General features: G+C 43.2%; 1 protein-coding gene across 4 annotated transcripts in view; it reads left to right on the top strand.

The window, feature by feature from the left end:
• LOC126298892 (probable medium-chain specific acyl-CoA dehydrogenase, mitochondrial) overlaps positions 1-22816 on the top strand; it is a 213427-nt gene that overhangs the window by 111957 nt on the left and 78654 nt on the right. For 3 of the 4 annotated variants that reach the window (XM_049990428.1, XM_049990430.1, XM_049990431.1), the window contains exon 9: positions 2081-2182. The exons of the other annotated variant lie outside the window; for it this stretch is intronic. In XM_049990428.1, the coding sequence (XP_049846385.1) occupies positions 2081-2182 (102 nt within the window). The remainder of the gene's footprint in view (positions 1-2080; positions 2183-22816) is intronic. 4 annotated transcript variants of the gene reach the window in all.

Here is a 22816-nt window from a genome sequence, read left to right as displayed (position 1 = left end):
TCCAGCGGACACTGAGGTGACAAAAGCCATGGGATAGCAATATGCAAATATGGAGGTGGTGGTAGTAGTATTGCACACACAGGTCTGTCAATGTACTTCCCTTTTAAACCCTGTCATTTGTACTTAGCTGATTCATGTGAAAAGGTTTCTGAAATTATTATGGCCATATGATGGGAATTGACAGAGTTGAAATGCAGAATGGCTGTTGGAGCTAGACGCATGGAACATTCCATTTCTGAAATCATTAAAGAATTCAATATTCTGAACTCCACAGTCTCAAGAGCATGTTGAGAATACAAAATTTATAGGTGTTACCTCTCACCCAGGACAACGCTACGTTCAATGGCCTTCATGCAAACGTCTCTGCTCTCTGTAATTTCATGCAGTGTTGCTTGGCTGGTAGCACTGACAACTCCACTAATGACCCTCATTGTATGCCCCACATTGATTTATGCTGCATTTGCTAGGTCAGGGCACAAAATCTGGTGTTAATGGGCTACGACAGCAGACAACTTATGTGAGTACCTTTCCTAACAGCATTACAATATTGGATGGAACCTAGATGGCTGGGTCACCATCTGGGTCTGTTTAGTGCTACTGGCAAGCAGGGTGAACTCACCAAATCAATTGGTCTCACAAGGGTTGAGTAATCTGCAGTGTCACTACTTCTCAACCAAATATATTCTCATTCTCCCAGCCATTGTCAGTTTTTGTGACCAAAGTTGCCATCCCTCTGCCATCACAGGTCCAGGCATCCTTCCATCCCATCAGACTGGCATTGTCTTCTACAAGATGTGGATCTCACACTGGCAAAACTAGAACACACTAAGGCATTTGTTAATGGGTGGTTCCATACCACTAGTCGATAAATAGTTTCGATAGATGGACCCCAGGAATTCCAAGGAAGCTGAGCCGCATGGGTCAAACTGAAATGGGAATCCCTGAAAGGAAGACAGTCCTCCAAATTTTCTCAATAGTGTTCCACAAAATGAATACTGTCATTTGCGGCTAACTGCAAGACAGTTCTACTGCCACAATATATGTTTCATGTAAGGACCATATATGGTGGAGAATACCTTGTTTATATCATATGGTGGCTTGCAGAGAGAGAGAGAGAGAGAGAGAGAGAGAGAGAGAGAGAGAGAGAGAGAGAGAGAGAGAGAATTTCAATGTTGTCCACACACACAAACATTAATACATGAATATATACAACAATTTCAAGCTATTTATAAATGGCATGGTAATAAATGGGAAAGCGTTCTCAAAATAGCATGAAGGTAATATTTTGTCAATACTAGACTACATATAGCTACAGTTAAGATTGGCATCTAGGTCTTAATGGAGGGAAATGTGAAGCTGTGCACATTATGAAATGTGAAAATGTAGATGCTTATATGACAATTAATGAGAGGCAACTGGAACCAGTCATGTCTGTTTATAAGTAACTGGAAGTAAAAACAAAACGTGATATGAAGCAGAATAATTTCACGGAGTAAGTTGTGGGTGTAAGTGGCAGGTTTCAATTCACAGGAAAAATAGGACATTGCAGTTTGTCTGTGAAAGGGATTGCTTACAAAACATTAGAACACTGCTTAACTGTGCATGTAATCCATATTATATTTAGCTAATAGAAGGCATCAGGCATACACAGATAAAAGCACCATGAACAGTCAAACTATTCTACCTTGGAGGAGAGCTCAACGAAAATGCCAATTTTTTTTTAATTAGTAGAGGTTTGAAAGGAAAGAAACTAGTCTCATAAAAAATTACTTGCAACAATCCACTAATTGAATTTTGGAGAGTCAATCCTTTGTATGTACATGGTTTCCACAGAACCAGTATGCAACTGCTTAAATGCCTTTGTGTGTAATTGAATATTCTTCAATCATTATTCTGCTGCCCCTTCTGTGAATGACGTGAGAAAAACTTTATAAATTATCTAGAAAATTATCTTTTTCAGTGAATGAAATATGTTACAATGCAAGAGTACCTATTTAAATTCTCTGTGTTCATATACTGTACTCTTACTGTTAATGATGATGCTAACCCATTGAAATGATTTTTATCCTTTCTTCTTCAGGTTGCTGCTGGTGCAGTGGGCTTAGCACAACGAGCATTGGATGAGGCAACAAAATACTCTCTCGAGAGGAAGACATTTGGAACTACTATTGCAAATCATCAAGTAAGTAAAGGCAGCAAAGATGCAAGTTTCATCAGTTTGCTTCAAAAGTAAAAGGAGTAAGTAGTGTCATGAGCAGTTTCAATCTTGAATCATCGTCTCATCTGGTTAGAAATAATAATTATTAGAGTGTACTTCTGGTGAGTAAATTTTTAAAAAGTTTAAATTTTTATAAGGTCTTTGCTTCCAAAATTATAATTTTTGTATTTCAATTTCTTAGGCATTAAGAAATGTATTTAATTTTACTCAGAGGTTCATTTTCATTTCCAGTGAAGCATCTACATCAAGTCTGAGGAAGCAACACTAGATAAACAAAAATATGCTAATGTATTCCACATCCTCAAGGATCAGACAGTAAATCTAATATAATAACATAATTTGAAAACCCTGTCATGTTACTATAGAAGTACTTCCACAGTTTTATGCAGTTGAAAGTCTTTTGGAGGGAAGTTAGGAAAACTACCCATCTACCCTGCATTCAAAACCTAATTTCACAAAACTATATAAGATGTAGGACACACATTGCCCATGAAAAACCACAATTATCACTGTGGAGTATAATGCAGAATAATTTGAATTTTTTTTAAAAAATATAGATGCTTAATTACTTTTAATTACTGTCTTAGAACCATAATTAATGTTGACAGTTGTGAAACTGAACGAACAATAAGAAGTGGGTTCAGAATCTTCATCCAACTTGTTTCTTTTATACTAAAAGATTTCACTACTTAGCCAATGCAAATAAGTAATCAGGGCAAGTCTCATCTACATAGTTCAGAGAAGCTTGCATTCAGGAGAGGGCAGGGGGTGGGCAGGTGGAGGATCCAGATTGCACGGGTCAAGCATGTTGAGCTGCGACCAAAATTTGACCAAGAGGAGAACTGACCACCCAGTGGCTGAACATCTACTGAGCACATCATCTGGATGGACAGCTGGTGGGTGGTCATGCCCTATACCTTCTCAAAACTTCTTACCACATGGTTGTATCTCTGTAGACGACCCATGTGCAACATAAGTTCTATGACTGAAATAGGATGTACTGGGTGGGTATATAGGTGTTTCCTATCAGTGGCATGGTCATCTGTGAAAGCAGGCACGTCATATACAACTCTACTGTAACCTTTATCTGTCCACTCAAATGAAGGGCCATTGTCAGTTTGATCTTGGCCACAATTGGTGGTTATAGAGTTGACCACTTAAAGGTCAAAAATGTGGTTAATCACGTAACAGGCTACACAAACACCTTGCAAGGCAGCCTGTGAAGTCAAGAATATTGTGAGTTTTATAGATCCATTCCCTCCCCTGCCCCATGCAGAGACCATCTTCTCTGTATTACATGGATGGGAATTGTCCTTAAAACTGTCCTTCAAGACTGTGGGCAGAGGCAACCTGACTGAGGCCAGGAATAATGCACTCACCTCCAATTGTCTCTGTGTGTGTGTCACAATGACATGGAGGAGAGGGCTGAGAGGGTGATAGGTTAGAGGAAGAGGAGACTGGTGAGAGGACAATGTGAGTGTAAAATCAGTTAAGAGCAGCTTACAATCTAGTTTAAAGGAACTTTTATAAAAAATTATAATGATCCATGTGTGTGCTAAAATTATAAACCACTTAAAAAACCAAATATAATGACATCAAAAATTTAGTCTACTAGCAAATGAACATTGAAGTATCTATGCTAAGCTTCAGTTAATTTTTGTACTAAAAATAATAATTTCCATCAGGTTTACAACTCCACATCTCAATACAGTAGTTGGAGAGGAATAGACTGTCCCCATGATACTCATTTTTCACACTATGCATGGGCTAAGGTTACCAGATTTTGTAAAATCAAAAATTTTGCCTTAATCAGTCATCAATATTTTGTGCACTCTACATAGGCCTTCCATATATTTATTAATTACTTGTGTGATAATTTTTTTAAGCTAAAATGCACATAAATATTATAAGTTTTTGGAAGTACACATTTAAAAATCATCAAAAGTACATATTAATCTGTATTTCACTGAACCTCCAGCACTTTTGAACAATTATTTAAATTTGCAAGTGTTAGCTGAATATCAGGTTTTGAAAATGATAAATTCTAATTGTATGTGACTGACAGCTAACTATAAAAGTGCGCCCTTCTCAGAAATATTGGAGTTATGCCTTGATTAACACAAGAAACAGATTTAGACCTCTTATCCTTCACAAATGAAATGATTTGCTTTACAAAGGCATTGGAGCCAGAGATACTTAAATATTTCGAGAATGGTAGGATTCTTGTTGATACACCTTACTTAGGTGTAAAGAAAATTTATGCCAGTTTGCAACATGATCACTATCTTATTTTTCACACTGCTGCTAACATATTGGCTAAAATGACCTGTATGAGGAGTTCAGCTATCACAGAGAATATTTTCACTTAGGTAAAGCATTTCTACAGCCTTTTCAGAATCTTTGAACATAATCCCTTCCTGCAGAGAAAATGCTGTATGGGTTTCATAGTTGCTGTCCTCCATCATACACCTTTTTGTAGGCATATGCTTCAGTTTTTTTTCCAAAAAACAGACTTCTCAGTTCTAAAATTCAGCTGAGCAAAAGAACTGCTAAATGTATTGTCTACTCCATTAAAGAAAAATAAATTAAAATCCTTAGTTACTTTTGTATGTCTCTAGTAGACTCAAGTCATTCCTTTCTGACAATTTTGAGGTGAGATAGCAAATATCTGTATACCATTCTTTACCTAGGCCGATTCCAGAAAATATTTTACTCTTTTCTTGTATCAGGAAACAGTTAAGTTTTATAGTCCCTTAAAAGTGTTGATGATAGGGAAATCCCAAAGTGAAATCTGAAGAGGGTTCCATATAAAGATAGATGCCATGCTCATAGTTCGGCAAATAATTAAAATTTAGGATAGCTGACATTATTATATTTCTAACAGTGGCCCAATAATTGATTGTCAGATTTCACCCATTATTAGAGTTCACTATATAGCAAGCACAGTTTTCTTATTAATGTATTTTTTGCAAAAGGCAAAATGGGCAAAACTTTCAGTGTAATGTTAGAGCAAGCATACTTTCACTTACCTGAAACCAATTAACTTAGATATTCTCTTAGGCATTGAAAATTATGGAATAACAGTTGTCAAATGAGTGGTAACAATACCTTGAATTCTATGGACTAGCTCAAAATGTTTGTCCATTACTTACTGTAGTAGAATTTTCAGTTACCTTTAACTTCTAATGAAGTGAGCTTCCTGTAAAACTAATTGCAGCATTGCAATCAATTAATGGGACCAAGTGACCCTGAATTTAAGGAGAACTTTGCATTTTGTTTTCAGTACACCTGGATATGAAATATACAGACACACTAAAAAATCTAGTTATTCATGGGAGAAGAAAATATGTCTCAAGTGAACACACAGGCAGATAACACTGACAAGTTAGAACTCTTCCATCTGTTATATCATTCTGAACAGATGCTTCTGCGGCAGTAAAGCTTAATTTCTTGTCAAAATTCGCATTGTTTGGGGATGAAGGTGTAATCCCTAGATAGTGCTTGAATATCTGATTCCTTTATTCATTGAACTATTTGCACATATTATTGCTTAATCAATAAATGATTTGGAATTATGTAAAGACATTTTAATATTTTACACAGGTTTCTCCATCTACAAAATTATAAAAATGTACATGTTCCTCTGAGCATAACAAAAGTGAGAAACACATGTTACTGTTTCTGTATTCATTTTACTCTGATACTGCTTCATTATTTTTCAACTAATGGTGTCATCATAGGCCTCTCAGTACATTGCTATAGTATTTTTGATGTCTCTTGAAAAATATTGTGGGGTAGTGTGTAAACAGCCTTTACAGAGAATTGAATGAATAGATGGTTGCACATTAGCAAGTCATTAACTGAATTGTGGAAGAACCTAGAGCTATGTAAAATTTGAGTCACTGCTTGGAGGAAAAAACCATCTACAATGGGAGGAAGAAATGAAATTAACATCAGATGGACTCAATTTTGTAGTCGCTGAAATTTCATGATTTGAGAAGATGATTTACAAAGAAATTTCACATATTCAAGTTTGAACTGTGTGCATTATGTTGTGGTACTTTCATGGTCAACTAGATCTCCAGATTTTTCCCTAACAGAATGTGCATGGGTACAATTTATATGTCAACTTGAACCCAGTGCTAGTACCGGGAATATCAAGAAAGATTTAAAACATTTGTAAGCCATCTCACCTCAGGAGAAGATACAATGGTATTGACACTTTCCAACCAAACCACTGGCAGTATGAACCCACATAGCACACATCTAAGAAGTGGTGCAACATTGTATTGATGTCTGTGGACAAGCATTGTCCTGTTGAAAAATGACACCTGATGATGTTGCATTTGTGATAACACATGAGGATGCAGGAGGACTTGACTTACCATCATGCTGTAAGAGTTTCATTGAGCACTACCATCCATGACCTGAAACCATACTTGATGGCTCCCCACACCATTAGGCTAAGAGTAACACTGCTGAACCTCTCCAAAAGATGCTACTCTCCCCACATGCCCACTATCCTCACCAAGGACACTCAACTTAAATTCATTGCTGAACACATTGTGATGCCATTCACCAGCAGTTAATGCTTCCTGGTTGTGGCACCCCTCTAAATGCAGCTGTTTATGTTGTGTTAACACCAACCTACGCACGAGACAGAGACACACAGCAGGCTGACTAGGCAACTGACGACTGGTGTGGATTGACACAAAATAATACAGGGAGTCCATTACTTGGTCTCTGATGATATATGTATTTGAGCAATGGTACAGTTATGGTGACTCACCAGAATACCATCGCCATATTGTGCATCAAATATTGTAACTACTTCACATCTGCATGATGAGAGACTGAATAAATGCCATGGCAGTGTAAGGAATATGGGCAGTGTAAGGAATATGGGCAGCGTATTATACAGGGTGTTACAAAAATGTACGGCTAAACTTTCAGGAAACATTCCTCACACACAAAGAAAGAAATTAATAGTGCAGTTAAGAATTAGGAAAAAAGGAGGTAAGAAACAAAAAGAAGAGAGAAAGAGGCGACGGAAGATGGAGGAAGTAATAGTAACAAAGACATTAATGAAACATAATGAACGAAAAGATAAAATGGAAAAAAGTAAAGATGATGAAAAAAGTTGGGTATATGTGATTTTGTTGGCACAGTCAGTGCCACAAATACCATCAATGTAACTTTACAGCCTAAGTATTACTACATTAGCTGACAGTGGCTCGACTACAAGTCTATGGAGCTGTATCTTGGAGGAGGGCATGGAACATGTTCAAGTCTATCTACGGGGGAGCAGAGAGTGTGAACCGTATGTAGACAAGTCATGAGCACACACAACATGCCCAACATTAGAAATGGGTAGCAAAGCTCTCAGAAAACAGAGCACAGCACAAAGCAAAGGCCAGGTCCAAGATAGCAGAATAGTGCAGAGTGCTGTCACAGAGGGCATGTGCGAGGCATTGCACGGGCAGAGCCACTGATCCTTTTGTTCACCTGCCAGCATCAATACACCTGGCCCAGCAGCTCCTATGCAAACATCAGCTGAGATACCTGTGCCAGCTCAACTGCACCCATCTTGTTTTCAGGGGGAGAGAGATAGTATCTGCTCTAGTGGATATGAACTCAGAGTCAAAACTGGAGCAGTCTGTGCTGTCAGTTCCAATGCACTTTAGGACATAGCAACAGATCAACCACTGAAGGAGATGAGGTAAATGAACATACCTCTGCCAGAGGGATGAAAGAATGTGGGGGCTGGGGTAATGGTTTCTTCACTGGCAGCTGTAGGAGAAATATCCTTACCCCACTCATCAGTGGATGACACGTCACCAGTTCAGTTTTCATGGGCTGTGTGTCCATAGTGACAGGGGTCTATCCCTGCCAGTGCCCTATTCTCCAGTCGAAAGTTTGAGGCAGTGTGATCATCTGCTACTGCCACCCAATGCACTCTCTGCTGACAAACAGCAACAGCACCACAAACGACCATGTTACACAGCTGGCTTGGAGATGGTGAGGCAGAGGATCTAACAAATCATGGATGCGACTAATGGGAGTATTTCATCCACCACAAACATATGCTGCGACCCGAGGCATGAGCGACCCGAGGCGTGAGCACATACTAACCAGTACTTGGGTGATCCATTCTGGACTGGTGAAATGATTTACTGCAGTCAGAGGCAATGATCTCTCATGCCATTGAAAGAAAATACAGCAGCATCTGCTACAAGGTATCATCCAATGTGGAAGTTATAGCCCCTGTAGGTTGGACTCCCAAGTGGGTTCTGCAATGAACTGCGAAAGCACAACTCCATTTGTATGCTGGGTTGTGAATAGTAATGAATTTCATAGCAGTATTACTGAGGGGGAAAGCCCACCTCAGCAAATCATGGACCGTCTGATCCAGTAGCTTAGATTGAGGGGTAGTAACTCCACACAAGAAAAGATCCTGGTTTCCTTATTCACCCATCACCAACAAAAACATTTTTCATGAAAAAAGTAATAGCCAGTGGCTTGCTTTTCACAGTGCAGTGTAATTACCTGCAGGTAGAAAACATCTTCAGAACACAGTGTGTATGCGATAGATGGCACCAAGCATCACTGATGTGACAACCACACCTACGCCGTACTGTGCTGCATCTAAAGTCAGGGTTAGTATTTGGCTTCCTTTACGCCAGGTAAAACGCTGAGTGCAGCACAAGCATTGTAAACTGGCAATGAAACTTTCAGCACCTAAAGCAGACCTCATGAATTTAATGCCTTTTGTGAGGCCAGTTAAGAAAATGGCAGATGTATGTAGCCTGGGGAATGAACTTAGTCTGGACCAATAAGGATTGGTGCTCCTTTAGAGCTAGCTTTTTGGAGGCTAGCACGTTGGTGATAGCATAACTGTCCCAACATACAGGCACATTGACTAAGTTACGAAGGTTGAACCAAAAATAAGGTTCCCAATGAGCTACAGCCATGAGGGAAGGTCCTAGGCTAAATCAGACAACAGTGCCATGTACAGTGGTTCTCCCACTCTCAAGCCTGCCCATCACTACCCTGGCAGCCATCAGAGATTGGTTTTTTCATGCAACTGGCAGGAGTGGCGATCAATACTTCAGAGTATGGTTCAAACCTCGCAAGGAAGAAATCGCCCATGGAGATTTATCAGCAACTGACTGAGGTTTATGGTTAAGACAATGTCCCTTCAGCACGTCTGCAGATGGTGCAGGGCTTTTGCCGAGGGTCGCACAGAAGCTCACAATGAAGGACGGAGTGGAAAGCCACCAGTTTTCGATGCTATTGTCTAGAAGATCAAGAAATTAACGGACAGTGACCCTCCGATCTTTGAGCAGCTCACTGTTGAACACATTCCTGATGCTGTTAAAGTTATTTCAGTTGTGCCATGGAAAGCAACGCTGGGTTATCGCACTGTGTGTACTCGTACCAGTCATTCAGCAACAGGGGGACCCAACAAGGAGCAATGCCTTTCTTCAAGAATGTGAGGGAGGAGGCAACAAGGAGAAGTTGGACTATACATCTCCCGTGATGATAATGTGGATGTTTCATTACAACAAACCCGAAACTGAACTTTTTTGGAGGCGGTGAACTGGAGTGACACCACTGACGAAATTATTGGTTTAACCAACGCCATCAGCAGGATAGGTTATGGTGACAGTGTTTTGGGATCGGAAGGGCGTACTCCTCATTGTCGTTCCAGGTTGCATGAAATCACAGTCTTTCAGGTTATTACACCTCCTACGTACCAGTATCGAACACTAATTTCACTTAACGAAGGTTTATTAAGCACTTCCCCATAAAATGGTGGGGCAAACTGTACTGGAATTTTCTGTAGCTGTATCTATACTGTATGTGTTCTGGCAGGAGGCAATGATTCTCGACATTTGTGGATACTTCTAGAATGTAATGGAACTAAATATGGAAATCAAAATTGCACAGTCCAGGTGAGTTTTGAACTCTCAATCCTCCATGCAACAGTTTAGTATCATAAGCACTACACCACGGTGCTACTTAGCTTGTGACCAGCTGGAGTGGCTGAGCAGTTCTAGGCGCTACAGTCTGGAACTGCGCGAGCACTACAGTCGCAGGTTCGAATCCTGCCTCAGAACTACTTAAACCTCACCAGCCTAAGGTCATCACACACATCCATGTCCAAGTTCTAGGTGACTGAGCACTATGGGACTTAGAACTTCACTTACGGAGGGAGCAATGTCGCATCAGAAGCTAATGGTTCAAATGGCTCTGATGACCTCAGAAGTTAACAGCGTCTCGGTGTTACGTCGTCCTAGTCTGGGAATGGGTCATTGGTCCAGCATACTCCAACTCCTGATGACTGATGCTCAGCCTTGCAGTGATCTTCCTAGAATTTCTTTTGCCGCTACGCTCTTTGTCACCTTTCCGCTTTCTGCCTGTCGCTGAAGATTCGAATTTACCCTGGGTTGCAGGATACTTACAGAGCTTCAAAGATATGGTCCACGTCCTTTGAATGATCTTTCGTCATCTTGTCTGAAGTTGAATATTTCGACCCCGCCAACTGTTTCACAACCTTATAAGGTCCAAAGTAGCGTCTGAGGACCTTCACAGAGAGAACAACCTTCTGAACAAGAGTGAAGATCCAGACGAGGTCACCAGGCTGGTACCCAACAGGGCAGTGGCTCGCATCATACCTTCGGCGATCATTTTCTTCAGCCTGCAGCATGCGGAGTCAGGCTAACTGTTGAGCTTCCACAGCTCTGGTTAACCTGACCAGAAAAATCTCTTGCAGATCTTATCGTATGTCTTAATAAATCCTAAATGTCCGGCCTCAGAATTTCTGTAGAACATCTGACACACCTAAGTGCACGTGTTCAGGAATCACTGGTAGCCACCTCTTTGCTTTGCAAGAAAAACTTGATCCCTTTGGAATCTATTAAAGACCTTAAATTGTCCGTTCACATCTCAAATTATGCTTGCCTTAAATCGGTCAGAGGATATCTTGGCGTCGTCGTCCTGCTCAGCAGAGAAATCCTGGAGTACAATGAGACAGTCACCATCTTCATGTAAGTCTTGATGACCTTGCACAGGGTTTCTTGAGAGACAGTTGGATCGTTGAGTACGATCTTACCATAGTGTACAAAAAGTAGAAGAAAGCATAAAGATGCCAACAGGACGACTCACCAGGTGGGCACTACGTCTTCTGAAGACCTGTCGACCTGCAGATTTAATGACTCTCTTTGGAAGGCCATTAACAGTCGTTGCAGACCATCAAATCTGCGTATGGGCCAGGTCTCAGCTACAGAAAGAGAATGACTTGCTGTGTAGTTTCTCTCGGCTTTTCTAAGTGTCCTAAAAGGCTACAGGCTACAACCGTCTCCTTTCCATCCTAAATTTACACCAGAACAGCACTGATCCCATAACCACTGGCATCTGTGTGTAGTTATTTAGGTGCTCTCTCATCATACAGACTAAGTACAGGGTCAGTTTTCAGAACTTTCTGCAGCACATCGGAAGAATCTTAACAACTCAGCTTCAGCTTGAGTGGCCTGGCTTTGATACAGAGTTGATCTGGGGGTGGTGCTCAACGAAAGTCTGTGATAAAACGACGGCAGTAAGAACGCAATCCGAGGAAGCTTCTCACATCTCTAATACTTTTAGAAATGGACATCTTGTGTCAAACGAAGCTGTGCGGCCAGACCTAGAAAAGGTGATATCTAAGTATTTTGATTTCTTTTGCTCCAAAGAGACACTTTCTTCGATTACGTTTCAGTCCGCCTTGTTGAACACACTTCAGAAGAGCCCTCAGTCTTTTGTGTATCCATCAAATGTCTCTGAGAAGACTTGAATGGATGATGGGTAATCTTCTACGTCGCCTAAAGTGAACGATATGTGTCTGGTTTGTGTAATGTAATGCCATTTATTATTTATATGATATTATATAAAGTTGCTGGTGCATTAAACTCATACAGGCCCTCAGGGGTGATGCATGCAGTTCTCTCACAATTAGCCTCATCTACTTCGATTTGTAGTATCCACAGTACATGTCCCTGGTTGAGAAAAACTTAGCTCCCTTCAGACAATCTAGTGTATCGTCAATTCGTGGAAGAGGGTAAACATTCTTTTTAGTAATCTTATTAAGCACCAACTGCGATCCTTATTCCTGACGAGAGCCACTGGTGACGACCATGGGCTTTGCGAAGGCTGAATGAAGTCATTCTTTATCATTTTCTCTACCTCGTCTCGAATTATTCGATGTTCCGCTGCTGACACACGGTATGCTCTCTGGCTTATTGGTTGATGGTTTCCAGTGCTAATCCGGTGCCTCACTGTCGATTAGTGTAATTTGCTCTTCACCTGTGTGCTGAAGCATCCAGCCAACTCTTGAAAAATGGCAAGTAGCTTCTTCCGTTGTTCCTTAATGAGATTTGGTGATAGTCGAGCTAGAAGATTTTGTCTCGTAGCGGTAACGCTAATTTCGCCCACAGACTCGGCGTGGGAGGTTTCTATGGCGCTCAAATGTTTTGCAATTAATGGCTCAGCGTTTGCTACGCACATGAGTCTTTAATCTGCGGTTCTTGTTGACAGTTAACTATGCGCAATTCACCGAATCCGTTCTTAAATGAGACGACAGAAGCTGCGCTGACCATGTTGTTCTCCTGTGGTACGCTTCTTAGACCATGCATCAACCGATGGATCTTTCTTTGGAATCTAACAGAGTGTGGACACTGTGTGTTCTGGCTACTGTGGACAGGAAGACACGCATCACGCATCCGTCACGTGTCAGAGTGATCATTCCTGAGGTAAGCACTAGAGAAGTATCTCATCTCGTCTAGCATTATCTTCGAGCGACCGCAATCTCCAATTGCTCCAGAAGGTCCCATCCGAGAATGGCGTCATGACTGCACTCTTAAGACGATGAATTATGTCTTTCATGTTGGTGTAAGTGGCCATATACAGCCCTTATCTGCTGAAGGTGGCTATTGGGAAATATGTGAAACCTACAGGAAGAGATGTACCGTCACCAGTTGCAGAAAACCGTATTCGTTGAGAACAAAACTTCTCCAAAATGACTGAATTTGATGCTCCATAGTCCACACGAGCTAGGTCTGGTTGTCAATCCACGAGGATATGGACGTAGTTTCCTATCATTTTTGTAGGGATCGACGGTGGAGGATATCTCTCTCTTCAGTGGCCTCACTTCCAAAATAAGGTCGCGCTCTTTAGAAGCTCCAGGCAGTCACCTAGCTGCCGCAACATGGAAAACTGAACAGCAATGGAGACCTTGTTCGGCGTGTTGGCGAGCGTCCTCTCCAGCGGCTAGCTTGCGGCGATCGTGACCTACGTCGTCCTGCACCCACATCTTTTTCATCTTCGTCATCCTGGAGTTGATGCCCGCACCAGAAGACATCAGACAGATCTTAGCCGACACCATCAAATATCCGCCGCCTTTCCTCCACAATAGGGCACTAAGGAAGACATACTGGCTGGTTATCCTGGGCCCTCCAGACGTCAGCGCACCATATGTCCCAGACGCCCGCAGTGGAAACTAACAGATTCATGCAGTATTTTAGAACGTAACTCCGCCCGGGTCTCGACTTTCTCACCGTTTAAAGGGAAATGAAGGACGAGAGACTGGGTTCTATATCTTTTTTGTTCGCCATGCAATCCGAGATGCTTCCAGAGGTCATAATGGAGGTATTGGTGAGAGAGGAAGTTCAGATGGCACTTTGTTCCATTTGTGATGGAGGAAGCAACTGATTGACGAAGATCACTTCTGAAGACACCGATACGTCTTTTGAAAGCCGTTCAAAACTTCTTGAGTGTAAATCTTTGATTCATTGTCTTAATATACTGGCGCCATGTTATTAAGTACTCTGCTGTCGAAACCTCCTTCAGGAGTAGAGCTTAATACATGTCCTCTGCAACACCCTTCATGAGATGTCTTTGAGCTGTGTAAAATAGTGGACCCTAGAATGGAGGAGGAAGATAAGGTTGCACGTCTTGAGTGTAGGATGCTGTACTTAACAATGGCACAAGTGTAAGAATAAAACGGACGAAATATGTTACACAAAGCGGAAAGAAAGGAAAAGCCACAAGAATGGAGGGAAGGCAAACAAACACTAAAAGGAATGAAAGGAATGAGAGGACAAGAAAACAACACAGACGCTAGAAGTGGAAGACAGTAAAACATGAAAGCAGATTGCAGTGACTGGCCAACCATGAGAATAAAACGGGAAAGCCAGCTACTCCGCAACACATTGTGTCCTTCAGCCTAGTGTTTCTAAGGTGGAGGTTTGAGAGGGACAAAGGACATGCGCTAAAACCTACATAGATGTATAAAACATACTTTTACGGTTGAAACGGGCAACAATGCGGCAGACTTTTGACTTTCCCAGCACCCTGCCTTCGGCGTTGTAACACTTAGCCACTCAGGCGTCCACCTATTGCTGGATTGCCCACTTTAAAGCTGTGGAGACAATCATTTGGGAGCCACAGTGACACTGAGGTGGGTCCTCACAACGGATTATGTAACGATGTGTTGGCCACATGTGTCCAATGCGGAGCCAGCAGAGGACAACTAATTCCCCACGAGAGGCCTGCATGGAAGACTTCCACACATTAATTTTAATTAATGACACACAGTTTGTTGTGCGTGCTGTTGTGCCCTTCCGCTGGAAAACCCTGCGGTGTAAGATAATCTGACCTGCGTTGTATCTCCAGAAGCGGTTTCCATGTCACTTGTTTGGACAGCCTGTCGGCAAGTGCGTTGCCAGGGATTCCAACGTGTCCTGGGGTCCACACCAACAGTGTCTATGCCCTGGAACAGTCTTGCTGTTCTGTGGACTCCTGAATGGACGCTATCAGAGGGTTGCGAGGGTATCACTGGTTGATAGCTTGTAGGCTGCTCAGTAAGTCATTGAGCAGTACTCCTTGCCAGTTGGCTGCAGTGTTTCGATAGGGCATGAGCGGATGTAGTCAAGAGCACGAGATACGGCCACCAGCTCTGCAGTGAGTCATTTATCCTGTGTACTATGTCCTCCATTAACATATGCAAAGCCTATGTGACTCTCTGCCATTGAGCAATCGGTGTAAACCACTTCAGAGCCCCGGAACACGTCAAGAATCGAGATGAAGTGACAGCAGAGAGTTAACAGAGTTAACAGAGTTAACAGAGTTAACAGAGTTAACAGAGTTAACAGAGTTAACAGAGTTAACAGAGTTAACAGAGTTAACAGAGTTAACAGAGTTAACAGAGTTAACAGAGTTAACAGAGTTAACAGAGTTAACAGAGTTAACAGAGTTAACAGAGTTAACAGAGTTAACAGAGTTAACAGAGTTAACAGAGTTAACAGAGAAGGGCAATACAAAAGGTCCAGATGAAGCCAAGGCGTACACCATGGAGGTGTACGTGAATGGACTGGAATGTAGAGGTGGTAAAGGGAAGGATTCCAGTTCAGAGAGAAGGGACAGCACACGAACCACAATTGTTATCCCTGATCTGGGCTGCAGATGCAGGAGATGGACTGCCACAGGTGGGAAAAGAAGATGGTAATTCGGAACACAGTGAAGAGACACCAGCCTCCTCCAGTACGCTGATCATCAGACTCGTCCTAAAAGCCCCTGTCACTAATCGAACCACACTGTGGTGTACACAGTCTAGCAAACGCAATGCTGAAGGCGCTTCCGAACCATAAACCACACTCCTTTAGTCAATTCGAGATTAGACAAGGATTCTGTAGAGCTGCAGCAGCTTACAGCGATCTGCACCCCAATTGGTGTTGATTGACTTGGCTCCCTCACATTCATCAGCTTATGCAGAAGTGCTGGCAGCACCTCAATGCCCTCTCTTGCCTGAGCGAGTGTGCAAAACCAGTCCTAGACATTAATGGGTCTTCACCTTAGTGACGATCCACTCACTGTAGTGAAGTGCACGTTCCAGATGAGTGGTACGACGCTGACAGAAGTGCGTGACACACGACTTTGCGGCTGAAAACTGGAAGCCGTAGGCTAGAGCCCTTGATTGTGCCTTGTGGATGGCTCCCTGGAGGCGCAGTACGAAATGCAGAAGTCGTCTGCATACAGAGAAGGTGAGACGGAGGGCCCGACCTGCACCCTAAAGAGCGGGGGATCGCGTTTTCTGCCGCAGAAACAATTGTGCTAGTCACCCGCTGAATCATCACATAGATGTTACCGTGTGGGGGAGATTCAGCGGTGACAGCACAGGTGAGAGTTCAGCAGTCCGCCTTAGACATTTTCAAAGCCCATCTGGGCAGGCGTCCCTTATGCTGGGGCAGTGAGAGGAAGATGGGGAAGTGGTCACTACCACACAGGTCGTCGTGTGCTCTCCAGTGGAGAGATGGGATAAGTCCTGGGCTGCTAATTGATAAATCAGTGGCCGAGTAGCTACCATGGGCCACACTGAAATGTGTGGCGGCCACAGTATTTAAGAGGCAGAGGTCGAATTGCGACAGTGAAGTCGCAAGATCTCTGCCTCGGCCAGTAAGCATGGTACCACTCCACAAGGGGTTATGGGCATTAACATCTCCCAGAAGTAGGAAAGGTTTAGGGAGTTGATCAATCACTACAGCTAATACTGCAGATGGTGCAGTACCCCTGAATGTAAGATATTTTCTGTGTCGTCCTTATTCTCTCAGCAGAATATAACTGACAGCCACAGCTACAAGAGAGGTTTGAAGGGGTACATGTTCATTACAGACTTTAGGACATAAACTCAAACTCCAACCGACACTCGATTATAGTTGCTACGGTTCCTTTAATACCCCTTATAGCTGTGGAGGGCAGCAGTCTGCACTGCTGGGAACCAGGTTTCCTGGAGGGCAATTCAGATAACCGTTGTACAGCTTAACCGTTGTACAGCTTAACCGTTGTACAGCTTAACCGTTGTAAAGTTTATGACATGAGACTGGGAAGGCATGGAACGTTCAATGAGGCAGTTTACGCCTCTGAGTCACCTGCTGTCACGGATTTATTGCCTGACCGGTCTATATCCATTTTGTTTGAGAGTCTTGGCGCCCACTGAGGGCGTAGATTTCGCCAAATCTTAACCTACATGCTCTGCGGCTGAGGATGAGGTGGTGGTGGTGGTGGTGGTGGTGGTGGTGGTGGTGGTGGTGGTGGTGGTGGTGGTGGTGGTGGTGGTGGTGGTGGTGGTGGTGTGGGAGCCCCCGCAATTTCCTTGGTCTTAGGGTGTATTCTTTTTGGGTTTCTCTTGCTGCTCCTTGGGTTTCCCTGGCTGAGAGGACTTCACTGGCTCAGTCTCCGGGACTGAGGATGAGCCAAAAAGCAGCTGGTCATAGGGCTTCACGCTCTTCAGCCACTGGCGGGTGTCGTCTTTCCCACTAGAAAAAACTTGGGAAAAGAGTGATCCAAGGGACCCCTTCCTAGCGAGAGAAGCCGAAGACGACTTGCGCTTCTCCAGCTTAAAAGTGGGGACAGACATCCCCGATGGTTGGTGGGGGGAGGGTGTGGCTTCTGCACCACCTACTTTGGGAGCAACAGGGAAGATTACCCCAACAGTTCTTGAACATACAAGCTACCAGGACAAATAAGGTCTGCTGCTATCTTTTGCAACACCATGGGAGGAACGTCAGGCTAGACAGGGGAATGATTTGGCGTCATACTTGTGTGTGTTGACTTGAGCTCGTCATCACTTGGAAAATGGTGCAAACACAACAGTCTCTATCATCTCTTGCTGGTGGTGAAATGGCTCTGAGCACTATGCGACTTAACTTCTGAGGTCATCAGTCCCCTAGAACTTAGAACTATTTAAACCTAACTAACCTAAGGACATCACAAACATCCACGCCTGAGGCAGGATTTGAACCTGCAACCGTAGTGGACACACTGTTCGAGACTGAAGTGCCTAGAACCGCACGGCCACACTGGCCAGCAGAGATGATGCAGTGGTGGCATCAGGGCGAATGACATGCAATGAAGCATAGTCCAACCAGGGGACCTCCCCACGGGCACCACCCAGCCTCAGCAAAGGCCACCTGGCAGAACGGCCATTGCTGGAAGTCCCGATGTCGCAGGGAGATGGGCATCTATCCCTTTGCAACCAACAGGGTACATGGTGGCCCCCTCCTCAACACACAGGGTTCCCTCTGCTGGTGCCTGTGCCATTAACTCCCCACGTATGCTGCCTCATGACCAGACTTGCTACCATGCTGGATATCATGTGTAGAGAAGTCCATGGTCATCGTTGATGCAGAAATCGACATTGCATAGTGCATGGTGGTAAACGCACCCAGGGAGGTGTCCTTGCCCAAGAGATGGAGACTGGGCATGACTACAATGCGACAACGAGGAAGTGGGCTAAAGATATCAATTCAAGAGTGACACAATGCACCTCGTAAGGTGTCCTTCCCCAATTGGCTCACTCTTCAGGAAAATTTTGATGAATGGAGGTCAAACCCTACAGGGAACCATCACAAAGGCCAAAACGTGTGAAACTCCTTTTAGTTGCCTCGTATGACAGGCAGGAATACCTTGGTCCTATTCTAACTCCTGGACCTACAGGGGGCTGCTGTAGTTTCTCCTGGACGCTGTGCCATGCAGTTTATCTTCAGCCTTGCACTTCTGTCATTGTGTGTCGCCGAAAGACTTGTGCAGTTCCGCCTGGAATACTTCCCAGCTTGTGAACTTCTCATCGTTCTCATACCATTGCTTGGCAGTGACTGTGTGTTTGGTATGACACCTCCAAATAGAAAAATACGTTAGCCATTTGTTAAATTTGGCTATACGCTCATATACCCATAACCACTTATTTGGATCTTGGCCATAGGCTTCTGGGTTCTGTGATGGCTGTCTCATGTGGTGGCAAACATTTGCTGTCATCTTCACATCCTGTTCTTCTGTCTCCGATAGATTGCGATCTGTTGTAATAGTGCACATTATCCATGACACACTGTAACTAGCTGAATGACACTGGTTCTGTCCTGGCATGATGAATACTGCTTGAACTCTGGTTTCTTGCCACAAACACTTTCTTCTACCTGACATTCTGGAAGAGGCCCCAGGTATTGGAACTTGGGAGTCAAACGCTATTTTCACTTAAAGGTTTATTCAGCACTTGCACATACAAGAGCATGAAGCAAACTGCCTCTGTATTGGAATGTTATGTAGCTGTATACATACAGTATGTGTTCTGGCCAAAGATTTGACATTTTTGGATACTTCTAGAATGTACTCGAACCAAATATAGAAATTAAAATTTCACAGCCCAGGTGAGTTTTGTACTCATGACACTCCACGCAACAGTTTAGTATCATAACCACTACACTAAGGCAATACTCAGCTTCTGCTGCAACAATATTGTGAAACACTGGCTGGAGTTTGGGCATTCGTCAGAGAGGACAACTGATGGAGGGAGTAGTGCTTCACAAGAATGCTTAACCCCACATCAAAAACAGAAGCTTTTAAAAAAAAATTTGGGTGGACTGTTATGCCTCATCCCCCATACAGCCCAGACTTTGCCACCTAAGAGTTCCTTTAGCTTGAGGAAGATGTGATAATTGCTGGGGGCTAACACTTGAAGAGTGATGAAGTCCCATCAGATGTCACACACTTCCTCAATGGGTTGGTGGGGGCTTCTTCGGCTTTGAAGATAGGCAAAAGTGTAAGCTTTTCAACAATTGTTTTTCAACATAATAATCAAGAGACTATTTTTTTTCACACCTTGGTGCTCCAGCTTTCGCATTCCTAAGTTAAAAACAAACAATATCTTCTACTTGTAAAAAATATGCAAAGCTAAGAGGGTTTCACCAAAAGTAAGGTTCCCATATCACATGTGTCAAAACATTTGTATTTGCCCTTCATTGCAACCTGGAAACTATAGTTGTTTTGTGCCATTTTCCAGAAGGCCTAGGAAAACTGATGACATCTGGGTCATGAAGTCCATGCAAGAGGAGCATATATGATATATGCAGGCAAAGTAGTTCACATAACCGAAATTGCCGTGCATCAGCTGCTTCAAATGTAGTTGATTGATTATTTGCCGTTTGGAATTTCATCTGCACCATGAATTCCACTGGTAGATCCCAAAATGGCACTGAGCAATAAAAACTTTGGTGGTGTGATGGGAACCTGTGTTACACGTACAGCAAGGCCGTTGGCCTTTGTCAACTATGTAGAAACCAAAAATTTAGTAAAACATTTTTGGGTGAGATGATTTTTCTAGCGACATAGGCTTCTGTTCCACATTCTTATAGCATGCAGAGATGAAGCATTGCCCCCTGAAAGGAACACACTGCATACTACAAGAAAACTTTAACAGCCTCCTGTTCCAATGACCATTATGTCAAGAGTGCATTAGTATCTAAGTTAATTAGGGATACTGTCACTCATACCCTACCAGGGTAAGCAGAATATACTGTGGCAATGCCCCCATGGCTCACTGTCTACCACAAAGCATTGCCAAATTGCCTACCCTGTGGCATACCACACATATGCTATCCGTGTGTCCTGACATAGGTGGGAGAGGGAGACAAGGGGGTTACTGAGCAGTATATAGAGCAGTATATAGAGCAGTATATAGAGCAGTATATAGAGCAGTATATAGAGCAGTATATAGAGCAGTATATAGAGCAGTATATAGAGCAGAAGGACAATTCACAGTGAAGGCAATTGATTGTTTTCTTCTGAGCCAATACTGGTACAGGCATTTCCTATAAATGCATGTGGTGAGACTTTGTCAAAGAGCTGCCACAACGAGCTGTCAACCAACAGGGTTTTGAAATGATTGTCACATTCAGTAACAGCATTATTAATACTTTTTCTGACCCTAGAAATAGCCTCCAGTGTATTAGTTAGTCCTGTCTGGAATAAACAAACATCCACTCCTGGGACTTCCACACTGGATTCTGTTGTATGTGTTTGCTACTGTGATTAAGTTGTCTTAAGATGTTGCTAGTTTTGTTTCGCAAGTCTGTTCACTGTGGTACTCCAGCTTCGGTCCAGCTCCATGTAAGTCTGCACACTCACTTGAAGTCAATGGATGCGGATTCAGCATCCGGATAGTCTGCGAAAATCCGGAATGTGGGGGGTTTTGAAGAGTTCTCAGAGTTGTGTGGGGGCACTGTTTTTCCCACTTAAAGCCACCCACCCAATCCTGCAGGTCTCTTGCAGGTGCCTGCCAATCATGATGTAGTTAGTGCCACTGTAGTCACATCTCTGCCTTTGGTATCAAGATTGTTCAGCTGTAAGCTAAACCTAAGACGGACTCAGGTATCCTCTACTGCTCCTAACTGCTCTGCCAAATAAAGCTTGCAACATTGTTAGACACCATTTAGCCCCACCCCTCAGGCTCCCTGGAGTAGGGACTGATAGGTCAACAGTAGTCTGGCATTTTTGCCCTCTAACCCCTTTAAGCATACTGATGTTGCTGTTCTCAGGGCTGGTATCAAGCTAGTACGTGCCTGTTGGTTAAAAAGTTCTACTGTGGCAACCTACTACAGCATCTAGATGACACATAGAGTTCAATGTTAAATATTAATCCCTTGAATAATAATTGGTGCCCTCGGACCATGTCTGGGGGTGTCTGCATTTTCGCAAGGCTCTAACCTTATGGTTTACTTCATGTAACAATATGCCCTCAGCATCGTCTCTGCTTCCGCACCTTGGAGCACATGTCCTTTCTCACAGCTTGAAGATAACACTACAGTAACAAGGAATAATAAAAATATTACATATCAATGGGGGACAGTCCCATTGAACACACACACACACACACACACACACACACACACACACACACACACACGCACGCACACACACACACACACACACCAAATGACAGGACTGCCAACTTTCTTGTGCAGAAACAAGTGCAGGAACAAGTGCAGGAACAAGTGCAGGAACAAGTGCAGGAACAAGTGCAGGAACAAGTGCAGGAACAAGTGCAGGAACAAGTGCAGGAACAAGTGCAGGAACAAGTGCAGGAACAAGTGCAGGAACAAGTGCAGGAACAAGTGCAGGAACAAGTGCAGGAACAAGTGCAGGAACAAGTGCAGGAACAAGTGCAGGAACAAGTGCAGGAACAAGTGCAGGAACAAGTGCAGGAACAAGTGCAGAAACAAGTGCAGAAACAAGTGCAGAAACAAGTGCAGAAACAAGTGCAGAAACAAGTGCAGAAACAAGTGCAGAAACAAGTGCAGAAACAAGTGCAGAAACAAGTGCAGAAACAAGTGCAGAAACAAGTGCAGAAACAAGTGCAGAAACAAGTGCAGAAACAAGTGCAGAAACAAGTGCAGAAACAAGTGCAGAAACAAGTGCAGAAACAAGTGCAGAAACAAGTGCAGAAACAAGTGCAGAAACAAGTGCAGAAACAAGTGCAGAAACAAGTGCAGAAACAAGTGCAGAAACAAGTGCAGAAACAAGTGCAGAAACAAGTGCAGAAACAAGTGCAGAAACAAGTGCAGAAACAAGTGCAGAAACAAGTGCAGAAACAAGTGCAGAAACAAGTGCAGAAACAAGTGCAGAAACAAGTGCAGAAACAAGTGCAGAAACAAGTGCAGAAACAAGTGCAGGAGCAGAGCAATACTCAGAACCCAAAGAATGCTGCGAGTGGGAAGTAGGATGCTGTCAGTAACT

The sequence above is a fragment of the Schistocerca gregaria genome, chromosome X (assembly GCF_023897955.1).
Source record: "Schistocerca gregaria isolate iqSchGreg1 chromosome X, iqSchGreg1.2, whole genome shotgun sequence".
Classification (NCBI taxonomy): domain Eukaryota; kingdom Metazoa; phylum Arthropoda; class Insecta; order Orthoptera; family Acrididae; genus Schistocerca; species Schistocerca gregaria.
The sequence above is the reverse complement of the archived record's forward strand: the minus strand, read 5'-3'. Positions and strand labels throughout refer to the sequence as shown.